The sequence below is a fragment of the Chiloscyllium plagiosum genome, unplaced genomic scaffold (assembly GCF_037043375.1).
Source record: "Chiloscyllium plagiosum isolate Xiang-an unplaced genomic scaffold, Cpla_swu_hap1 HiC_scaffold_4, whole genome shotgun sequence".
In the NCBI taxonomy this organism is placed as follows: domain Eukaryota; kingdom Metazoa; phylum Chordata; class Chondrichthyes; order Orectolobiformes; family Hemiscylliidae; genus Chiloscyllium; species Chiloscyllium plagiosum.
In genome coordinates this window covers 30,837,666-30,861,096 of record NW_028270142.1, presented here as the reverse complement: position 1 = coordinate 30,861,096, position 23,431 = coordinate 30,837,666, and the positions used below count along the sequence as shown (strand labels likewise).

At 38.2% G+C, this 23,431-nt stretch overlaps 1 protein-coding gene across 2 annotated transcripts in view; it reads right to left on the bottom strand.

Moving 5' to 3' along the window:
• Window positions 1-23,431, bottom strand: part of pou6f2 (POU class 6 homeobox 2) — a 567,547-nt gene that overhangs the window by 534,004 nt on the left and 10,112 nt on the right. For both annotated transcript variants that reach the window (XM_087986073.1, XM_043688934.2), the window contains exon 2: window positions 22,640-22,814. In XM_087986073.1, coding sequence (XP_087842199.1) covers window positions 22,640-22,814 — 175 coding nt within the window. The remainder of the gene's footprint in view (window positions 1-22,639; window positions 22,815-23,431) is intronic.

Below are 23,431 nucleotides of genomic sequence, written 5' to 3'. Positions count from 1 at the left end.
GGCTGATGCTTCAGAGGATCATTAGGAATACAACATACCACAGCTTCAATACAAAGCAAGCTGTGCCTTATAAAGCTGATGAAAGTTTTAAAGAATCATCCCAAGATTGTGAATGAGGGGAAGTCTAGTCAGGTAAACATAAATATAATACATAATAATAAACAAGCATTCCAAAACTTTGACTGGGAAACACATGAGAAGGTTCTCTACAAGATTAAAGCTTCAGGTATTCATAAGTGCTGAGGAAAGGTCTCTCGAACTGCAATGTTAACTCTGATTTGTCTCCACAGATGCTGCCAGATCGGCTGAGCTTTTCCAGCAATCTCTATGCTTGTTTCTGATTTACAGTATCCGCAGTTCTTTCAGATTTTATTATTCAATATTCGTGAGTTACTAGATACTAGGAGAGTAAAATGAAATTTTGATACGAAGATAGTTTGTAAGTTCAAAGTAAAAGACAATGCTGAATGATTTCAGGCAGATATAAAATGTATGGGAAATTGGGCTTGTGAACCATAAATGATGCTTAGCAAAATAAAAACGTGAACTATGCAACAATATGGAAGGATTTCAATTCTTTTCTCGGATAGTATCAAGAACGTTGGGGTGCAAAAATCACATAACCCAACCCCAACTCACCGTGTTCGTGTCTGCAGCCAATTTCTGGCACTGAAATGAAGGGCACATCTTTGTCCCATTCTAGAGAGGTGGCACACTTCATAACTATTTAGATTGAGTTCCACATTGCAAGTAGCTTTGAGGAACCTGAAAGCAAAACGAAAATGAGAGGCACCAGGTCAAGCAGTTAAGAACTTCTAAGAGCATGCCTTGTGGGCCAGAGGGTTTGGAGGAAATTTGCCACTTGGCAAATATGATATTTGGCAATAATATAAAGTATAATACTTTATGTACCTCATTGTGATGGAGTAAGAGGCAGCAGCACTTCAAGTAACTGTAAAACTGGTATTAAGTAATGAATGGATAGAATCTACTGGAAATGGAAACGGAAATAGATACTTACGCTGAGTGGGATGCACCTTGGCATTGAAAGAGACAAAGTCTAGCACAGATGGACCAGGAAATAAGCACTGTCTGAAAAATACTAAAACTTCCCAAGCAGAGTGGAACAGGCAGCAAACAATCACTAATTTAATTAGGGTGACTCAAGACATACTTATTGTTAACAAGGTCATTTCATGCTATGTTCTTTCCACAACAGCTCTTTTTGAAGATTATTTCATGGCCTCCCCTATATTCCCATCTATTTTCCCATGGGAAGGCCAGAATGACTGTAAGATTAAAATCAGCTTTCTTTTGTAAGTAACCAACAGGATGCAAAATTTAAGCAGGGATAAATCTGAATATCAGCAGCTTACCTCCTCTCCTTCTCAAATTAAACACCTTACTTTTGTACGATGCATCATATTTCATTTTATCAAGAACTCACATTTAGAGTCATAGAGGTCATATAGTCCTACAGCACAGAGACAGGCCCTTCAGCCCAATCTTCAGAAAGGCTTTACCTGGTAAAGAGCCAGGTAGTTGTCTGGATGAGTAACCACATCCATCTCTATATCTTTACTGTTGAAACAGTGGGTCTTTCTGAAAAAACATTTTGTTGAAGCCTTTCAGTTGCACTGATCCAGACAATTCACACAAAATATTGTTGTAAAAGGGGAGCAATTTCTTTATACAGTACTGCACAAGAAGAGAGAGGCAAGTGATCTCTGATTTGTGGAGGTACAGCCATTGACAAAAGACCTTTGTTTAAATTTAAACCAGGCAGTTTGACTGTAATTAATCAGAATGAACCAGAGAATGGGTGTCACCTAGTTTGTGGAGTTGAAACTGATATATTGTATGCACAAGTTCTTTTTGTATGGAAAGAACAGGCCATGTATATAATATATGTAGATTCCAGACCATGCAAGTGTGCCATACTGCCTGACATTCTTAACTTGAGTTCTCAGCATAATTTTTAACACACTCAGAATTATTTAGCAAATGTTATCCAGTTGCAAACTACATGTAATGGTGGACACTGTGTTATGAGTTTTGCAAGCATGGGCTGATTGCAACAAGCAACGTATTAACAGTAGCCAAACAGTCAAAGGGATACGTTGCTTGATATGATCGACCAATGTTTGGGATTTATGGCCTACTAGTACACACTGTACTTAAATTCATTTGCCATGTTACTTATTTATGAGATGGGTAGAATGTGTTTTTGGCTTGACAGCAACAAACTATTAGTGGCAAATACCACACATATTCCTACTGCACAGAAGCAGTGTGAAATACCTTTGTTCAAACTTTTGAGATGCCTTATCCTTCCTGGGTAATCTAAGGCAGACTGAACACTTTTCAGGATCAAAAGTGAAGGCCTTAGACTAGACATGAGTTTGTGCAATATACAGCAAGAAATGATCTGATCAGGATAACCATTATCCCACAGGATGGTTTTTGTCAGTCATACTAAAGTTCTGTTCACCAAACAACTATTGAAGATATTTGAAATCGTAAGTAACTTTTGCATTTTAGCTCCTTAAAGACAGAAGAAAAATCTAACAAAGCATATCACACTTTACAAAGTAACAGGAGTTTGAAAAGACATGTTAGCTATTATGTCACTCATAAGTGATGTAATGATGCATTCACAACATAATGTCATGGAATATAAAAAAGGAAAAAGAACTTGCACTTATACAGTGTCTTTCATGACCTTAACAAAGTGCTTTACTGTCAACAAAGCATTCTTGAAATATAATTACTGCTGCAATGCAGATAAATGTCTACCAATCAGGAAACAAAAAGGACCCAAGAACAGAAAAGTGATAATGACTATAAAATTTGTGTTTTAATAATACTACTTCATGGACAAATGTCAACCAGGTCATAGATGAAAATTCATCTGTTTCCATTGAAAATAGTGTCAGAGGATCTTTCACATTCTTCTGAGAAGTCTTTCAGAGCCTTGGTTCATTGACTCATCTATACGTAACTATGTGGACACTCACTGGAATCCTTATACCTCAGCCTAAAAATAAGGCTGCTTTGTTGGGAGGCATACACTTGTAATGAATAACCCTAAATAAATAATTACCATCGCTTGTAAAAATTAGCTCCAGTCTATCCTTCATCAAATTCCTTTGGACACAGAAACACTGATATCCACCAACATGCCTGGAGCATTGTATGCAGTTTTGGTCTCCATATCTGAGGAAGAATGTTCAGGGTATGGAGGGAGTTCAACAAAGTTTTAGCAAACCGATTCCTGGTATAAAGTGAGACTGGTTCATTTAAGATCATACTCACTGGAGTTTAGATAAATGATGGGGATGGGGAAGATGGTGGTTGTGGGGGGGATGGATTCTGAAAGAAATGCGTAAAATTCTCACAGGACCAAACAGGGTAAATACAGAAGGATATTCTTGATGACTGGGAGTCCAGAACCAGGGGTGACAGTCTAGGAATATAGGAGGTCACTTATGACTGAGATGAGGAGAAATCTTTCACCCAGAGATTGATGAGCCTGTGGAAGTTTCTGCCACAGGAAGCAGTTGAGGCCAAAACATTGAATGTTTTCAAGAGGCAGTTAGATATCGTTCTTAAAATGATCAAAGGGCATGGGGAGAAAGCAGGAGCAGGTTAGTGAATGTGATGAATGACCATGATCATTTGGAATGGTAGAGCATACTCCTACTCCTATTTCTATCTTTTTGTGTAACTGGCTGTCTGGAGTACAACATAGTAGATGAAGGTTAAAGATGAAGGTTGAAAGCAAAGGAAAACAAAATCTAGAGAACTATAAGCCCAGTAGCTATTGTGGGAAATGAGGATTCAAAAAGGTATGATTAACATACAATGCTCCCAGAATCTCACGGTGAAAGAATGAAGTTGTTTTCTGAATGTGAGCCATGTCCCTTCTACAGAGAATCTTAACATTATAGCTCTCAACTAGAAAGAAGATCAAAAAGTATTCTGTGAGATGTATGTCTGCCAGATGAATAGTGATGAAGGTTTGGACCTTCCATTAGAGTTTTTGTGTGACATTCATAAGACAGATGATCTTTTAAGTGCCTATGGGGCATGGTCTGAATTTGATAGAACTCTGAAAAGAGAAAAGCTTGCCATGGAAGAATATGTCTTTGTCTTCTACAGACTGTGTAAATGATTGGTGAAATGCTATTTGGAGATCCCTGGATCAGTCTAGCATATAAATGATGCTGAAGGGCCTATTTGGTACATTATAATGGTTCTAAGTGGCATTCCATTCTCAGAGAGTGTCTTCATGTCTTCAGGTATGTGCTGCCTTGAAAATTTCTGTCAAACAGTCATTTCGGTCAGCCTTCATAGAACAAATTAGACATTATTCAGTGACACAAAGAACAAAGGAATCATTTGATAATTTTGAAATGTGACAGATACTGGATACAGGCACCAATGTAAAGGATGGACTAAAAACAAGCAAATAGGAATGAAAGCAGCTTTAGCATACCGGTTTGTTTTGGCAGAAGACATATTTATAACAATAATCATAAACAAATCCATTGCAGGAGTGCAGAAAGAATTGTTAATAGGTACTTCAGGTAGAACATGAAATATCATTATCACTGCTCAAAGTGGACAGGCACAGTCCTCAGACTGACACATGACAAAATCTTGAGGAAAAGGATGAAAGGGTGAAAGTAATGGTGAATCTTGTTAAAAAATGTGTCCTTTTATTTCTCCTTACTTTTAACAATGGACTTAAAAAACTTTTTTTTTTAAAATCGAATGACTGTTGAAGGATTAGTGCACTATTTTAAAGCAAGTAACCAGACATTCACTATAAATGCCGTTTACACAACTGCTTGTTCAAGAAGAAATTGAAGTGCAGTTTGCACATGAGCTGGAGCCGAGGACAATATATAAATGGATCTTTGGTTTGCAATAAAGTAGCTGATTGGCTTGTGTACTGATGACCAGTTGTTAATGCCAATGGCCTTCCACATATAATTCCTGATGAAGGGCTTTTGCCCGAAATGTCGATTTTCCTGCTCCTCGGATGCTGCCTGATCTGCTGTGCTTTTCCAGCACCACTCTAATCTAAACTCTTCCACATATCAACACCTATTTGATTGCTTTTCAGGTAGTTGAACAGCTTGGGGCAATGAACAGGACAGGGTGACACCGTCAAAGCTCCACCAGCTCAGGAGTTCTCCCTGTTCTCTGCATTAAAAGTCATTTTAAGCCTGAAGAAAACCAGTTTATGTCACCTTCAGTAGTTGATATAAACTGTGACTTTTACATAATAAGAAAGACAATAGACAATTGGTGAAAGAGTAGGCCATTCGGCCCTTTGAGCCAGTACCGCGATTCATTATGATCATGCCCGATCATCCACAATCAGTATCCTGTTCCTGCCTTATCCCCATAATCATTGATTCCACTATCTCTAAGAGCTCTATCTATCTCTTTCTTGAAAGTATCCAGAGACTTGGCCTCCACTGCCTTCTGGGGCAGAGCATTCCATATATCCACTACTCTCTGGGTGAAGAAGTTTCTCCTCAACTCTGTTCTAAATAGCCTACCCCTTATTTTTAAACTGTGCCCTCTGGTTCAGGACTCACCCATCAGTGGAAACATGCTTCCTGCCTCCAGAGTGTCCAATCCTTTAATAATCTTCTACGTCTAAATCAGATCCCCTCTCATCCTTCTAAACTCAAGTGTATACAAGCCCAGTCGCTCCAATCTTTCAACATATGATGGTACTGCTATTCTGGGAATTGACCTTGTGAACCTACACTGCACTCCCTCAATAGCCAGAATGTCTTTCCTCAAATTTGGAGACCAAAGCTGCACATAATACTCCAGGTGTGGTCTCACCAAGGCCCTGTACAGCTGCAGAAGAACCTCTTTGCTCCAATACTCAATTCCTCTTGTTATGAAGGCCAGCCTGCTGTATCTGCATGCTTACTTTCATTGACAGATGTACAAGAACACCTAGATCTTGTTGTACTTTCCCTTTACCTAACTTGACTACATTTAGATAGTAATCTGCCTTCATGTTCTTGCCACATATTTATCCACATTAAACTGCATCTGCCATGCATCCGTCCACTCACCTAGTCTGTCCAAGTCACCCTGTATTCTCATAACAACCTCTTCACATTTCACCCTGCCACCCAGCTTTGTGTCATCAACAAATTTGCTAATATTACTTTTAATACCTTCATCTATATCATTGATGTATATTGTAAACAGCTGCAGTCCCAGCACCGAACCTTGTGGTACCCCACTGGTCACCATCAGCCATTCCGAAAGGGACCCTTTTATCACTACTCATTGCTTCCTGTCAGCCAGCCAATTTTCAATCCTAGTCAGTATTTTGCCCCCAATACCATACGCCCTAATTTTGCTCACTAATCTCCCATGTGCGACTTTATCAAAGGCTTTCTGAAAGTCCAGGTACACTACATCTACTGGCTCTCCTTTGTCCATCTTCATAGTTACATCCTCAGAAATTCCAGAAGATTAGTCAAGCATGATTTCCCCTTCGAAAATCCATGCTGTCTCTGATTACCCTGTTATTGCTATCCAAATGAGTCGTAATTTCGTCTTTTATAATTGACTCCAGCATCTTTCCCACCACTGATGTCAGAATAACTGGTCTATAATTCTCTGTTTACTCTCTCCCTCCTTCCTTGAAAAGTGGGACAACATTAGCCACTCTCCAATCCGCAGGAACTGATCCCGAATCTATAGAACATTGGGAAATGGTTACTAATGTGTCCACGATTTCTTGAGCCACCTCCTTAAGTACCCTGGGATACAGAGGCCCTTGAAAATATGACCAGTTATACAGTGCCTTTTGCAAACCAGTGAAAACAATACAGAGAAGCCTGAGAAGCAATGTTCTGATCAGCACAAGAAGCATTGCTTTGAGCTTTCGTACCGTCACAGACCTACATTTTCTTTCCAGTCTGTGTCTGCTTGTGTGTGCGCGCATGTGTCTTTATGTGTGTAAAGAGGGAGTCTAGAAGGGACTAGAGTTTTAACTATTAAAGGTTTATGCCAATGGTTCATACTTGTTTACCTGTAGCTAGAGTCTATTTACTTGTAATAAATAGTAATTCTTGTTAACTACAGTGACATGGTCTGTGCTGTCCTTCAACTTGGGTCAGAAAATCAATTAAAATGGGGAATTTCCAATGCTTCTATAAAATGTTCAGCTTCTGCAATGTCTCCAGGAATAGCAGGGTTTGATTTCCAGCACATTACCCCAGTGAGGTGTAACAATGTGAACAAATTATCATGGTCACAAGGAATTATAGTCCAAAATGCATTTGGTAGTGTGGACCTGTTTAACTGAGCAGTGCTATAGTCCTTGTGTTTCAACAATTTGTGGAGTAAGGGTATTAAAATATTGTCTTAGTTCATTAAGTAGTGAGGATCAATGTAAGGTTAAGCAATACTGAAATACTACTTGCTTTAGGTTTGATGATGGCTGAAATCACTAAAGAGGCACTAATTACACATAAGGTTGCTGGAGTAATTCTTTTCTTAAGTCATGATCAATTTTGCAGTGAAGCCTTTCTGCTGAAAAAAAATCTTCTTTGAAAAAGGCATAAATGAAACTTGACATGGAGAGCGATAGGCAATTATTTTTGCGAAGGCATTAGATCTGCAGTTCGTCCATCAAGTCCCCTTCATAAAATCTAACATTGCTCATCAGAAAGTTGGACCAATATTAAAGGCAGAATGTGAAAAGACTGTAAAAATAACTTGGAGTCAAAAAGCAAATTATTTTACTATCAGAATTTGTTAAAGGATACAAAACCTTCCAAACAGGCAGGTATAGTTGATGAAGAGTATACAAAACTACTAGAAGGTATTAGTCAGGAGTATGAAGTCAGTAAAGACTATTGGATAGCACTGCCGTGTACTATTGTAAATTCTCTACTGCCAAATGACTTTACTGAGACAGATCGAAATGTAAAGGATAACGTCAAATATTTTCATTCTCTATTTTTAGATCTGATCACCTGGTGTAGTCTTTCTTCAATAATATATACAAAGGTCAAAACTGATTGATGCAATGATGTATAACAGGTTAGCTAATCCTGGCAAGTTGGCAAGTTGATGACTGTAAGTTAAGGCATAGCCTCAAAATAAGTGGGAGGAGATTTAGGACTGCATTGAGGAGGAACTTCTTCACTCAAAGCTTGTCAGTGAAGCAATTTGAGGCAGGTTAGTTGAATGTTTTTAAGGCAAAGATTAATAGATTTTTGAATAGCAAAGGAACGTAGGAGCAGGAGTGGATCTGAGTCCACGAAAAGATCAGCCATAATCTTACTGAATGGCGGAGGAGGCTCAACAGGCCAGATGGCCTACTCCTGCTTCTAATTCTTATGTTTTTATGTTCTATATTCTTATACTGGTATGTGTGATTGGTATGGAACACTTACTCCAAATGGCAGAGAGTAAGCTTTCAATTAGTCCATGGTCAAAAGCACAAATTATCTTCTGTGAGATAGTCCTCCTGCTGCAGAAGTACTACATTTCATGTAATTCTTTCAGCATATTTGAATGCTTTACATCACAAAGCTTTCATCAATACTGAGATCACAGAGAAGATTCAAAGCATTGAAGCAGAGCAAAAAACATCTGAGGTAAAATTTAATTCAGAAGATTTGGTGTTTTATTGAAAAAAAAGGAAGCAATGAGTAATGCAAATAGCCCAGGAAAGATAAGTGAAATAAAGATAATTTTGATTGTGACGCAGTGCTTTCAAACATGGTTAAAAAAAAACTGTTAAGACTCATTCTTCATGACCAATCAGAATTACATACAAAAATTCTTGATTCTGAGCAGCTGATAGAACTAAATAAGTATCTTGTATTCCAATAAATAAAACAAAGAACTGCAGATGCTGAAAAAACTCAGAAGATCTGACAGCATTTGTAGGCAAAACACAGATTTAATATTTTTAGTCCAGTGACCCTTCAGACTCAATATGTTAACTATTAAAGTTCAAATGCTATGTATTCTGAGATGAAGATCCTGAAGAATGCAATATAACTGGCAGATCAAATGCTAGGTAGTGCTAATGAAAACATTCATGATGCACTGGGCAAACTTATTACATCCAAAGGCCATTTTCCAGCACGAGTACACAGGAGACATGTATACCAGCGGAATCCAATGAATGAAGAGCTTCAACACAGGGGTAACTACATGAAAGTTTAATTACTGGTTGCATTTTCGGAATGATGGCCTGGAATGAAATCCATTGCCAGGCAATACGACGTGACCAAGAAGAGTAAGCACACGACCAAGCACAGTAAGTACTGATAGTGGGTCCACGAGTGCCCCTTGTGTCAAAAAACAAAGAAAGATACTCTGATAGTATAAGTAGGCTCCTCACTGCAGTCACTGTGACAGATGTAAAAGTGCAAGTAGAGGATGAATAGAGTAGGCAATGAAATAAAGACAACAAAAACTTGGAGAAGGACTGGAATCAAAAGTCCTCATGACTGTGAAGCTCTGGTGGTGTCAGTAAACTTGAGGATAAGCTAATAGTTGATGAAAGCATGGAGAATTAGCAGACAGGGAGTTTATTCTTAAGAACCAGATGAGGGGCAACCAGTTTTCTTAAATGAATGGATGAGTATTGAAAAGATACCTGCATTTGGGGCATAGAAGGTTAAAGAGAGGGTTGTTATTAAAGATTGAGAAGACTGTCTGGATTATACAGATGTTAGAGCATATTCTTCCACAGCTAGAAAATTAATCATTTTGTCTCACTTCCCATATATCCCTATGTAACAACACAGGATTGCAGAAGTGTCATGGCTGAAGGAAGGCCATTGGACCATTGTGTCTACACTGGCTCTCCAGATGAGCCATATGATTTAGTGCCATTTTCCTGTCTTTTTCCCATACCCTGCACATTGTGAATAGAAACAATGTCCTTTTGATTGTTATGACTGAATATACTTCCAGGAAGCGTATTCCAGACCTAAAACATTTCCCAGATGAAGAAGGTTTCTCTTACCTCATTTCGAAAATCAATTTGAGCAGAATCTTATAGGGGTCTAAGCAACATGGGTTATTGTGAGATGAGTGGAAAAATTGGATGAGAAGACTAGAAAAGCCATCTCAACATCAAGATCATCTTGTTCCTTCTTCTATATTTTTCACAAACGATGTGGCATGATTCTTGCTAAACATCTTGTTAACATCAAAACAAGCCTCATTAATATTCAGAATTCCATCTTTCTAAACTTGCCAAACAAATCCAACATTGGGAAAACTCAACAAAGAAACCAGTGCAGCTATGTGGCGGATTCAGCTCACCTTTTCCTCCAAATGACCTCCATGTTGGAAACCAGGCAGCTACATCTCAGGGCACACTCCCTGGGCATTGGGCACATGCACTTTACATCTATAAACATTAGCATCTGCCACGTACCAGCCTCAAGGAACCCTTATAGCACACCTATGATTTTTTTGCAAATCATTTCCCCACTTCAATGCTGCACCTTGGGCTGCCCCAACAACTGTCATTGTAATGCTGCACTGTACTTAGGGACACAGAGCCAGTTCAAGGACTGGAACTGGCTACATTTCTAGGTTCTTTACTGTCATAGCACCCACTCAGTCTGCATCCACCTGGATGTTCACAGCATCCCTGCCTTGTACTGCCTCTCATCCAGAGATACCACGCACATATTACTGCTGTCTTGCAGTGCCATTAAGTGCAGATACAAAGCCAATACATTCCTCATGGTAATCAGCACACCTCTGTGAGGTCACAGGGGATAGCCTGCGCTCAGAGGGTCCCATGGACATCACCCAGTAAATCAAGGATAGACTCCGACATCAATCCAAGAGCTTGGACGCAATCACTCAGCCACATGAGGCAGTCAGAGTCAGGATCCTCTCCACATAAAAAAAGAGTTAGTCAGTGCACAGCCAATCTTGACGTTTTCTGCCCTTTTATGAGCTGTTTTCCTCTAGGAATGAGACAGACAGGGATTACAGGAGACAGAAGTCGATGGCACAGTTGTTACTTTTGGTGCCGGCAGGGGAGTGTCCCGAGCGAGTGAGTAGACAGCACAGAGAACCACATAAAATTGGTGGGATGAGGGTTGGGGTGGGTGAGAGCAAGTGATGAAGATGTTGTAGGCAATTGTGAGAGTGTTAAAGCATAAGCCTTGGTCAAAGGTGAGTAGAGTAGCAGAGATAGAATGACATGAATCAGGCAGTGCAGCTCCAAACTAACAGGGATCTTCCAGGTGCAAAGATAGCACGAGTTAAAAGATGCTGGCAAATTCCGAGATATCCACTAAGTGGTGAGTTGTTTGGAGTTTTGTGTATAGTAAGATGCAGTAGAAATCAGACACCAGAGACACCATATAAGCAAGTTAGATAATTAATGAGGCAATTTCAGTAAGACAAGGCTAGAGACTTCTCAGGAAACCTACAAAAAAACTCAACATAACTTGAAGTTAGCCAGAAAACATAACATTCCACCCCTTAATACTGTGCCTCTCATTCTTGATCCTTTTATGAATGCGAACAGTTTCTCCCAATTTATCAAGCACCTTTACCATTTTGAAAGTTTCTATCAGAACATGCCCAACTTCTCAATCTATCCTCATAATTGAATGATCCTATCCCTGCAACCACTCTTGGCAACCTCTTCCATATGTTTGTATCCATTCTATAAATGTAGTGCCCAGACCTGTACAGAATACACCAGCTGAGGTCTAACAAGTGTCTTGTACAAATTTAGTATCAGCTCCTTGCTCCTGTACCCTAAAGCTGAAGACACTTATGCTTTAAGAACTGCACTCTTGGTCGCTGCTTCTGTACATACTTTAGTATTGTACCTCTGGCTTTTATAGTGTCTGACAATCTTCTTCCTACCAGGGCAGAACTTATACACTTAATGGTAAGGTCCAGGGAAGTGTGGATGAATAAAGAGATCTTGGAGTGCAGGTTAATAGTTCCTTGAAAGGGGAGTCACAGGGAGATAGGATAGTGAAGAAGGCGTTCGGTATACTTTCCTTTATTGGTCAGAAGTATGGTGCAGGAGTTGGGACGTCATGTTGCGGCTGTACAGAACATTGCTTCGGCCACTTTTGCAATATTGTGTGCAATTCTGGTCTCCCTCCTATCGGAAAAACGTTGTGAAACTTGCAAGGGTTCAGAAAAGATTTACAAGGATGTTGCCAGGGTTGGAGGATTTGAGCTATAGAGAGAGGCTGTTTTCCCTGGAGTGTCAGAGGCTGAGGGGTGACCTTACAGAGGTTTATAAAATCAGAAGGGGCACGGTTAGGGTAAATAGATAATGCCTTTTCCCTGAGTTGGGGGAGTCCAGACTAGAGGGCATAGTTTTAGGGTGAGAGAGAAAAGTTTTAAAAGGGTTCTAAGGGGCAACATTTTCATGCAAAGAATGGTGCGTGTATGGAATGAGCTGCCAGAGGAAGTGGTGGAGGCTGGTACAATTATAACATTTAAAAGGAATCTGGATGGGTACATGATTGGAAGGATTTGGAGGGATATGGGTCAAATGCTGGCAAATGGGACTAGACTGGTTTAGGATATCTGGTCGGCATGGGCGAGTGGGACCAAAGAGTCTGTTTCCATGCTCTACATCTCTATGACTCCAAAGTAACAGGCTGCACTTTGCTACATTGAACTTAATCTGTCACCTATCTATCCACTCCACTAAACATTCAGAAGTTTTAAACTGTCCTCCTCACAGGTTATAAAGCTTCTTAGTTTGGTATCATCTGCAAAATTTAAGATCTGGATCACCAACGTATATCAGAAAAACAAGGGTCCCAGTATAGAACACTGGGGAATGCCAATGCAAATGTTCCTCCAGCCTGAAAAATATCCATTGACCATTATTCTGTTTCCTGTCACAGCCAATTTTGCTCCAGATTGCTTGTGTCTCTCTTATTCCATGAGTTATAACTTTCCTCACAAGTCTGTTGTATGCCACTCAATTGATCACCTTCGTGAAATCTCTGTATCCCATATCAACAGTCTTACTCTCATAAAACCTTTCTATTGCCTCTTCAAAAAGCTCTCGCAAGTTAGTTAAACACAATTACCCTTTTAGAATTCCATGTTGGCTCTTCCTAATTAACCCACACTCTTGCCATGTGACTACTCATACTATCCGGATGAATTGTTTCTTGAAACTTCTCCATCACTGAAGTTGAACTGACTGGTCTGTAATTAATGGGCCAATCCTTGGAATGTATTTTGAACAGGGGTGTCATGATTGCAATTTTTCAGTCTTCTGACACCTCCCTGTTTTGAAAGGCTGAAAGATTATGGCTCCCAGTCCCCCTACAATTTCCACTCTCAGTTCCTTCAATATCCTTGGGTGCATCTCATCTAGTCCTGGTGACTTGTCAACTCTAAGTACGAAAGGTCTATCTAAAACTTCTTCCTTACCAACTCTGAACACTTCCAGTGACCGAATTTCCTCTTCTGTCACCATGGACTGGGCAGCATCTCCCTCCTCAGTAAAGGTAGATGCAAAGTACTAATTTAATGCCTCAGCATGCTCCCTTTAAACTTCTGTAGACCTCTTGGCTCTCAATTGTGTCTTCTACCTGACACTTGCCATTAGCACTCTTTGCTTCGTTATCTTAATTTCTACCTCCTTTGTCATCAGGGAACTGAGATTTGTTTGTCCTATGTTTTATTTTCCAGGAAATATACACTGACCACAACCAAAGCATGTCCTCTTTGAAAGCAGCCTAACATTCAGCTATTCATTCTTGCCCCCCTTTAAGCCAGCTCATTACTAGATCATTTTTCTTACTCTGGATTGACTACTGCCATATTTGTGTGAGTGCTGGCTAAAGCTAATTTTCTATAGGGTGACACATTTCAGAGTAAAGTGTTTCTGAACCTGGCCAAAGATGGAGGCAGAAGCAGATAGAAAGTTATAGAAAATGTACAAGTGGATATGTGGCTTGATGCTTCCAGAGTATTTTGGCATGATTTGCTTTTCTGAAAAATGGGTGTTTTCAATTAAAAGTAGGTCCTACAGCATTTAAAGATATCATTGACAAAAACTTTCAAACATTTTCATGCTGTGAATCAATGCTTTTTCATACAGAGATCCTGCAAAATTTGAGATATGCCTTATTAGTGTGGGATAGAGCTTGAAACTGGAAGTTAGACTTGTGGGCTTTTTAAAATTTTGCTTTAGATATGTGTTGCATTCACTTTAATTCAAATATCGCTATGTAGTTCGTGTTACTTCCATCCCAATTAGTCATTCCAGGTCCTTATTGAGAGATTATATTATGCCTAAATTAAGGACAGTGTAATTTCAAAGCTTCAATATTCACTTGAACAATGGGGCACTCAAACTAAACCATCTGTCAGTTTTGATGTGTGGGAATTAAGTACTGTGATGAAACATCTGAAATTTGAGCATCTCCTCAGTGCAAATAAAATATAAAATGGATTAAAAATGGGGAAATATATCCTGAAGTAACCTGCTCACTGACACTCCATCTGAGACCCGTAAGAGCCACTCAGCTCCTGACCTCATTAAAGTCTTGGTCCAAACATGAACTAAAGAGCTAAATTCAAGAAGTAAGGTGATAATGACTGCTGTTGACATCAAGGCAGCATTTGACCAATTGACCATCAAATCTAGAGTCAATAGGAATCAGGGAAAAGTTCTTCAATTTTTGGAGTCATGCCTAGCCCAAAGCAAGATGGTTGCAGTTCTTAGATAATTGCCCTCTAAGTCCCACAGCATCACTACAGGAGTTTCTCAGGTTAGAGTGCTGTTTCACCAATGACCTTCCCTCCATCATAAGATCAGAACGGGATACTTATTGATGATAGCTAAATGGTCAGCACAATTCTTGGCTTCTTAGAAAATGAAGAAGCTTGTGTTCATAATTAACAAGGTCTGGACAATAAATGGGCTTGAGCTGATAAGCAATCATCCTCATGCTACACAGGTGCCAAACAAAGACCTTGTCAAAGAAGAGAAAATCTAACCATTTTCCTTGATGTTCAATGGCATAATTAACATTTAATCTCCCACTAGCAATATCCTGGAGTTACCACTGATCATAAACTGAATTGAACCGGGCATTTAAATACTGTGGTTACAACAGCAGATCAGCAATGAGGAATTCTGCAGCAATTAGCTCATCTTCTGAATCCCTGATGCCTGTCCATCACCTTCAAGGCAGGAGTGTGATGGAATACTCCCTACTTGTCTTAATAAGGGCAGTTAACGACAACACTCAAAAAAGATTGACACCATCTAGAACAAGGTAACTGACTTAACCGGTACCCACCCACTACTTTCCACATTCACATTCACTTCCCTCATCACCAAAGCACAGTTGCAGCAATGTTTACCACTTACAAGATGCGCGGCATTAACGCACTAAGGTTCGTCTGACAGCACCTCCCAAAACTTATGACTTCTACCATCTAGAAGGGAATGGACAACAGACACATGACCACGTACCATCCTGACTGGGAAAAATATCACCACTTCTCCACTCTTGCTGGATCAATATCTTGGTGCTCACTCATATACAGCAAGGTGAGTGTACCTACCCCAAGGACCACAGCAATTCAAGAAGGTAGCTCATTACCACCCTCTAAAGAGTAATTAGGGATACTCAATAAATGTTGGCCTTGCCAGCAATACTCACATCCCATTAATGAAAATAAAAGGGAGTATATAAAATTGGTTATCTTTAGTCGTGTGGCGTATATTCTTTCTGATAGGTTAGTGCAGCTATTTTTGTAATATTTGTGAGAGGCGACAACGGGATATTATACTTCACTTCGGGAGCTAAGAAAATAAATTGTGGAGGTAGTGGATCTGGGGTTCTACTTGCCTGATATTTTAAGTGAAATAATGGGTATAGTAAATATAGGACACCCATTGGTTGTTATGCAGATACATACAGTATTGAATAAAAAGAAACACAAAAGTTTACGAATTGACCTCACTGGCTTGAAATCAGTGCTGGAAGGAAAGGGAATCTTGAAATGAATCTGTGGAACTCATTGCCCCAGAAGGCTGTGGAGGCCAAATCATTGAAGGTAGTGATTGATAGATTCTTGATTACTAAGTGGATAAAGGGAGAAGGCAGGAGAATGGGGTTGAGAAACACATCAGCTATGATCGAATGGTGCAGACTCAGCGGGCCAAATGGCCTAATTCTACTCCTATATCTTATGGATGCCAATCATCAAATGTATGTTTTATGAAAACAAATCAATGCGGAAAAAAGTTGTTAGGTGTCCAAGAAACGGGTCATCTTGCAATGTAATACCTGTACACAATATGGAGGTTTCAACTTTTTGAAATTTAGGTTGTACACATTAGCTTTTTTTAAAACAACAGAACGGAATCTGTGAAATGGATATTAAGTGTGCTTAATTGTAAGCAGGTGGTGGACATTAGCTAATAATTTACTTGAATTCCTATAAATAAATAAATAAATGCAAACTGAAACTAACCTTTCAACTAGGTGGTATATTCTTGTGACTTGCAACTCTGGAAAGAAATATACAGATTTGAAAAGATGAGCTCCAGTTAGCTTTTGGCTAATCATCTGCCTTTCAAGAGAATAACAAAGGTCCTTCTGTGGGTCAAAATTGCATTGAATTTACAGAAGAGAGACAGATCATTAAGCCCAACAGGTTATGCCATTGATTATGCTCCACAATTTCACTCTATTTCATTACATAATATCAATACCCTGTCTCCTCCTTTCTCTCTTATGTACTTATGAATCCTCCCTTTAACTGTATCCATGCTAATCACCTCAATTAGTTCCACACCCTTGCATTTTGAGTTATCAAGGTTCTCCTGAATTCCTTATCAGACTTATTTGTAAGTTTCTTATATATATAATCCATAGATTTTGTCTTCACCACAGCTGAGCACAAGTCCTCTTCATCAACCCTAAAGAACAATTTGTAATTTTAACAATCTCGCCCAGGTTACGTTTCTGCTACCTCTCTTCGAGACAGAAGAGGAGTCAAGGCCAATTCAGTAATTCCTGATAGTTGCAACTCACTATTCTGGTGTCATCTTTTTTTTTTGCAGCATTACCAATACTTTTTTTAAAATTTAACTGCATGCAATACTATATGTGTGATGTAATTGAAGTCATATATAGACTCAATATAACTTACTATTGAGTTGGATTTCTCTAAAAACAAATCCCAGTGTTTTGTTGGCTTTGTTAACACAAGTTGCTACTTTTAAATAATCTGTGAATTCATGTCCTCAGTTCTTCTGCATCTCAAATCTATTTGGACTCTTATTTTTCATTGAGTATGTGGCTTTTTACTATTAAAGATGCACGATCACACACTGAGCTACATGACATTTATTTGCCCTTTGCAACCCTATTCTGGAGGATGTACTTTGTGAAATGCTGTCATAATTATCCTCAGTTATACTTATATTCCCCAATTTGGTGACAATCACAACCTTAGATATTGCCCTTTCAATAGTCCAGATAATCTATGCAAATAGACAACAAGTCGTCAGCAGCACCTGTGAAGCACCATTATTATATTGGACACAAAGATCTGAGGCACTTTCTTGGTACCATGAGAACAGCTTCACCACATTTCAAGAAAGCCCAGAACCACCATTTCAGGGATAAGAAATTAAATGTTAGCCTGGCCAGCAATACCTACTGACTGGAAAACAACATCTGAAATAACACGTTGGTTAATTTGTGAAAGACAACCCATACTGGGTATGCTGGATTGGAACAGTGCCAAGAGTGAAATTTTGGAATACACTTTTAGGAGGCCAGCACATGCAGAAAATATCAGTGATAAAATTATTTTATCTGAAATACAGTAAAATGAATACTGTAGTCTTTCAACTGGACAAGAGCTGAACTGTCTACACAGTTCATTGGAGGCCTCTGGTGTTGGGATGTATGTACTACATAAGGCAAAGGGCCAGATATTGAGAAATGTTTAATATTCTGAATATTTTGGCATTGTTAGGACACTGCAAAGCATATCTACAAACGCTATTTGCAAGCTGACATCATCCAAGGCAAAACAAAATAATTAAGAATGCTGTGGTCAAACCGAGTCATTTAAAATTCCTCATGCTGTTTCACACATCAGTTTTTAGTTTTCCCTAGATGTACTGAATTGAGTATCTCACATTTCACAACATAAATAATGATAATCAAATTTGAATGATAAATGCAGGTCAGTATTAAGAGATAGCTGAAGATGCTGGGGAATAGTATTCTAATGATTTATTGATAAAAATGCTTTTGATTGATTCAAAAAATCATTTCATAATAAAAATATTAAAAATCTATGCACTTCTCACAAAACAAAATGAATCACGGGAACAGATCATAAGATGAACTGGGTTATGTTGAGACAGAATATTAGGTAATCATCAGTTTAGAATAGTTGTAAATAATTAGAAATTTATTATGAATCTAATTTTCCTGCAAATATCATCTGCTAATTTGCTGATGTTTACATTTGCTTAGCTGGACATCTTAAAAACTGGATGAATGTTTAGAAATACATTTCAAGTTAACATGCAAATTATACACAGCATTGCATTATTAAAATAATCAAAGATATCAAAAAATGTTATTATTTTAAGGCTTGATTTGATTTCCTTCTACATTAGTTCAAATCGTATATTAAACACATCACTTGCCTGAAGGTTGAAGCACAGCTGCATATAGTTGCTCTTCAACATTTTTACAATCTGAAACATTACCTTTAAAGTGAACTGGACATGACTTTGTTAGCTCAGTTCACCTAACATTTCATACAGCAACAATGACTTTGCTAATTTTTTTTCATTGCATATAGTCTGTTTATTTTAATGCTAGGATTTTATTTTAAATTGCAAAGTGTACAAAATTGGTATCTTAAAGGGGATAATATTTGGTCAACCTACAATGGTAGCTCACACAGCTTCCAGGGAATATTGGTCAGCAGGAATCATGAAATGGTCACTTTTACCCCTTCATAACCAATTCTATTTGAGTTCCAAGTAGGTTGAACTTTGCCACATTTGACATGGTTTTGGTGATTTATAGAGGCTTTCAACAGAGGTGGGTCTTTCAACTCCATGTTTAGTTTTTCAGTAGAAATCCTGGGACATATCCTGTTTTTCCTTCTTTTGTACATAAAGTTATACATTTTTCCCACATTTTCTTTGGAACCTTGGAGTTGCATGTGCCAAATACACCAACATTTCTATTCTTATATAATTTACAAGTGTAGCAAATTTACAGAAAATTTCTGAATTCAAATTCTTAATGTAAATTTTAAAGAGCAGCGGTCCCAAAATGGAGTCTCAATCAGCACTTCTCATGCCCATCTTGTCATAACAATGACAATTTTTTAGAATGGCTGTCTATTTGATCAACATCACCTAATTATTTTAATGAATGACCCTCACCTCATTGTTTTTTGTCAAGACTTTGTATAATTTGGTTGCCATATTTTCTCACATAATGTAGTTGATGACTACACCTCAGGGATACTGAACTGATTGTAAAGCACTTTAGGATAACCTGAGATTATAAAAAATACTGCACAAAGTCCAAGTTCTTTCCTATACTGGTCAAGTTATTTTCCATTCCCAAAAATTGCAATGAGTCCACAGAACACTAAGAATAACCTTCAAGTCGATATGGCCCAAACCTTTTGGAAGGTGAGGTACACAACTGTCCACTTGGGTTGTCACTTTATTGAAAGGAGGCTCGTAAATTGCTCTGACAGGAATTTTCCCTTCTGGATTTACTGCATTTACTACTGTTAGAAAACTCTTAAGTCAAACATTTAACTCATGTTGAAAGCAAGGCAGAAAGATCTGTTTTCAAAAAGTGTGGAAAAATACAGTCACCATTTTAGCTATTTTAATCTCTGGGTACTTTCCCAGCATTCGGTGAACCACTCCTGATGATTGGCAGAGCCTCACAAATCTCTTCCCTTGTCTCTCTTGTAAACGCCATCTATTCAGGAGGAATCAATTCCTCCCATAGACAAAAACATACAATAACTCTTAGTTACCAACTCAATATTTGATGCTGAAGTTATTTTCAGGAGAAGTAAAGCTCTCATTTTGTCTCCATACTCGCCTTCAATGACAAATTATGCAATATTGCTGCTGGAAAAGCACAGGAAAACATTTACTATAGCCAAGTACACTTGTAAGGGCTGCTCAGTAATGACATATCACTTCACTCAAAAAGGGAAATGCATACATCCTAGGGCTAATAAGGCATGACTTTGACACAACATAGTCGACTTTTTCTAAAACAGTTGCTAACAGAAGAAGTTACAGAATGGGGTTAAAATTAGTCTTAATATTATAAAGTGTACAATAGCAAATCAGCAGCCTATCTTTTTCAATTGCTGGGCTTTCTTCTCCACTGATTTCAATGGAAATTGAGAATTGTATAGAGTTGTGGAATAAATTATCAATTGAGGTGTACAGTTTGAGTGGGGTAGATGCATACATGGGAAGAGATATTACAGTGGGATATTGAGGTTGGTGACCTCTTCCTCCTGGGTCTACAAAACAGTTTGCACAAAATGAGAAAAAGAAGTAAAAATACAGAATAGACTAACCTTCTGGTGACTCCACAACTGTTAGCATTTTAATACGTGATATCAATGCAATTTAAAAATGTTTAGCACTTTTCCTAATACACTATTAATGGTATGACTAACTACATAAATTGAATCCTGTCAATGTTGCTCTATTCGAAGGCCCTACCTTTAGCTTATAATTCCAAAATCTCAGATCAAATTATGTTGAAGATAATAACTAATCACAAATCTGAACTCCATTTACAGATCAAGAAACTAAGAATAGTTTTCAGATTCATGTGTCCATCAAGTACACATTGGACACTTGTACCAGCCTAGCTGGCACTTGCTTCTTCAACTGAAACTCCAACAATAATTTCTCCAAACCAGGATCACAGTAAGTTACCTAACTCCCATTTAGATATGGCCATGTGCAATAAAATGGTTGTAAATTTCCACCAATGAGAATTTACAGCAATACAAAATCAGAATCTGTGTCAGACAGCCTATGATTTGAAACAGTAACAGGTAAATTCAGGCTATGAAACAGCTAAGAAAATAAAAGTGTAAATGCATATCAAGCAATAGAATAAAAGATAGCACATGACTGCTAACACTGAGTCCAGTAGTCCAAAAGGTGAAAGCAGGAACTAAGAACGGAATTGTTCATTTAAATAGAAACTATCCTGGATATTAGGGAGGATCAGATGGGCTGAATTGCATTTGCTGCCATAAGTATTCTTAAGGTATTCATGCCTTTGGATATGCTTAAAAATTTATTAACCTCACAGCATGACACTTTACACAGATCACTCTCTTGTCACTTTGCCATCTTTAAGTTTTTCAACACACCCCTACTTCTTAGAACTGGAAAAATTCAAATGGATATTATTAAACTGGAGCCTTGCAAAGACGCTTATAAATGTAACACTAAATCACACGTCGAATGCACAGAAAGTACGTCCACCAGAGCAGGGGGCTGACAATTGATGAGGGGAAATGAAGAAAGACTTAACAGGCGATTCTCAAACTTTCACCCACTTCTTTTGATGTATTGCTCTCTGATGTATTATTAATCAAAAATCATAAAACAAAAGGGATTTTAATCAAAGGAAAGACCACTTTCTAACAGGTTCAGAAAAGCATGCTTACTCACTGCTGTCAATAGAAACAGAAGTTTCATTTGTAAAAAAGTTAATAAGCACAATGTTTCCCTGATTCTTTTTGAATGAATAATACAGAAATTATACATTCAGCAATCTTTAAAACCACGAGGAAGTTCAAGGAATCGTAACATAATTCATCATTGCTTGTTCCTGGTCCTCACAGAGAAGTCAGGTGAAGTCAGTCAATCACATAACTAACTTACTGATATTAGGTGAAAAGGCATCATCACTGAAATGTTTCTGTTGGTGTTTTATAAAGACATTTAATCAATTAATTTGAACACCTGTCAATAGGCAGCTCACCTCTTCCATGGCCTGAGCATAGTGATCTGAACCTAAATTTCACACCAAAAACATTAACATGCATTCATAAATGTTTCTAAGAAAGGTATAACCTTTGTTAAAGTATTTGACAAATCATTTTTCAACGTTTGATGAACACAATGTAACAATGCACAGTATTAAATCATAGCATCAAAATGTCATCTGGAAAAAATTGATGCAAATGGACTTCTTCATTTTTAATCTCTGACATATCCCCATTAAGGATTATAAGATCAGATCTCAAGCCTCCACACGTAATCCATGCCAGTTTATTTGTGAGCACCTAGTGGATAAGTTAACCATTATTTTTCAGTTAGTTTTTGATCTTTTATTGGGTGGGGGTGGGGATGTGGGTGGAGAAGAATTGGAATTTGAGAGGGGAAAATGCATTAGATTGCCACAAAAATTGAAGTATAATACCAAAAGACAGTGATTTGATCTACTTCCTTTTAACAGCAGGGGCTACTGGAAAAAGAAAAGAGCAGATTCTTCACACAGAATAGGAACATTCAAAACAAATATCAAAACAGACTTACCGAAGAGCTTGCTGGGAGTGTCCTCACTGTCATTTGATTCCACAGGCACAAGCAGAGAGTCATTTAGCTCATTGTCTGAAGTGGCTGCCTTGTCCTCACCTCTTGATTCTGCATTCATTTCAGCTCGGAGGGACAGCAATGGTTTGCTGAGTTGTTGTCCAGAAATCATGGGATCCTGGGAAAGAAAACGATGAGTGAAACAAGGTTAGCTTTGGTGCGCACGCTCTCCCTTATCTAAGTCCCAGGCAGCTCCAGCTGCTATTGCTAGCTGCAGTCAAGTGAAGAGCTATTACAGATTCAATGAGTTTTCCATTACTCTCCGCCCTATTAAAGATCTACTAGCATGTGAGGATTTTGCTTTCCTTTGTCAAAATACTCTTTTCAAGAAAAGCTGATTTAAGAAACACTGCAGTCTAAGACATGCAGCCCAGTATATTTAGAAGTGCATTTGCGCTTTCAAAAAAATGCGCAGATATTGGCAATATTGGGTGCATTAACTGATGGTAACATAATTGGTTATAAACTTCCTTGAGAAAAAACACAGACAAAACAGTTTTCATCCTTCAAAGTGAGTGTTCTGCAGTACTGATTAAGGTATTTTGTGTACTGTAAAGAAAAATTACCATTTATATTAAAAGATCAACAGATAGAACATTTTCACATTTTACATTTATGAACAAGGACTACTTATTAAATGTACAAACTAACTATTAAATGTACAAACTAGTTAATGATTGTTGTTCACTTCAGAAAAGATCCAGCTAAAGTGATGTCTCGCCAGGACTATAGTTT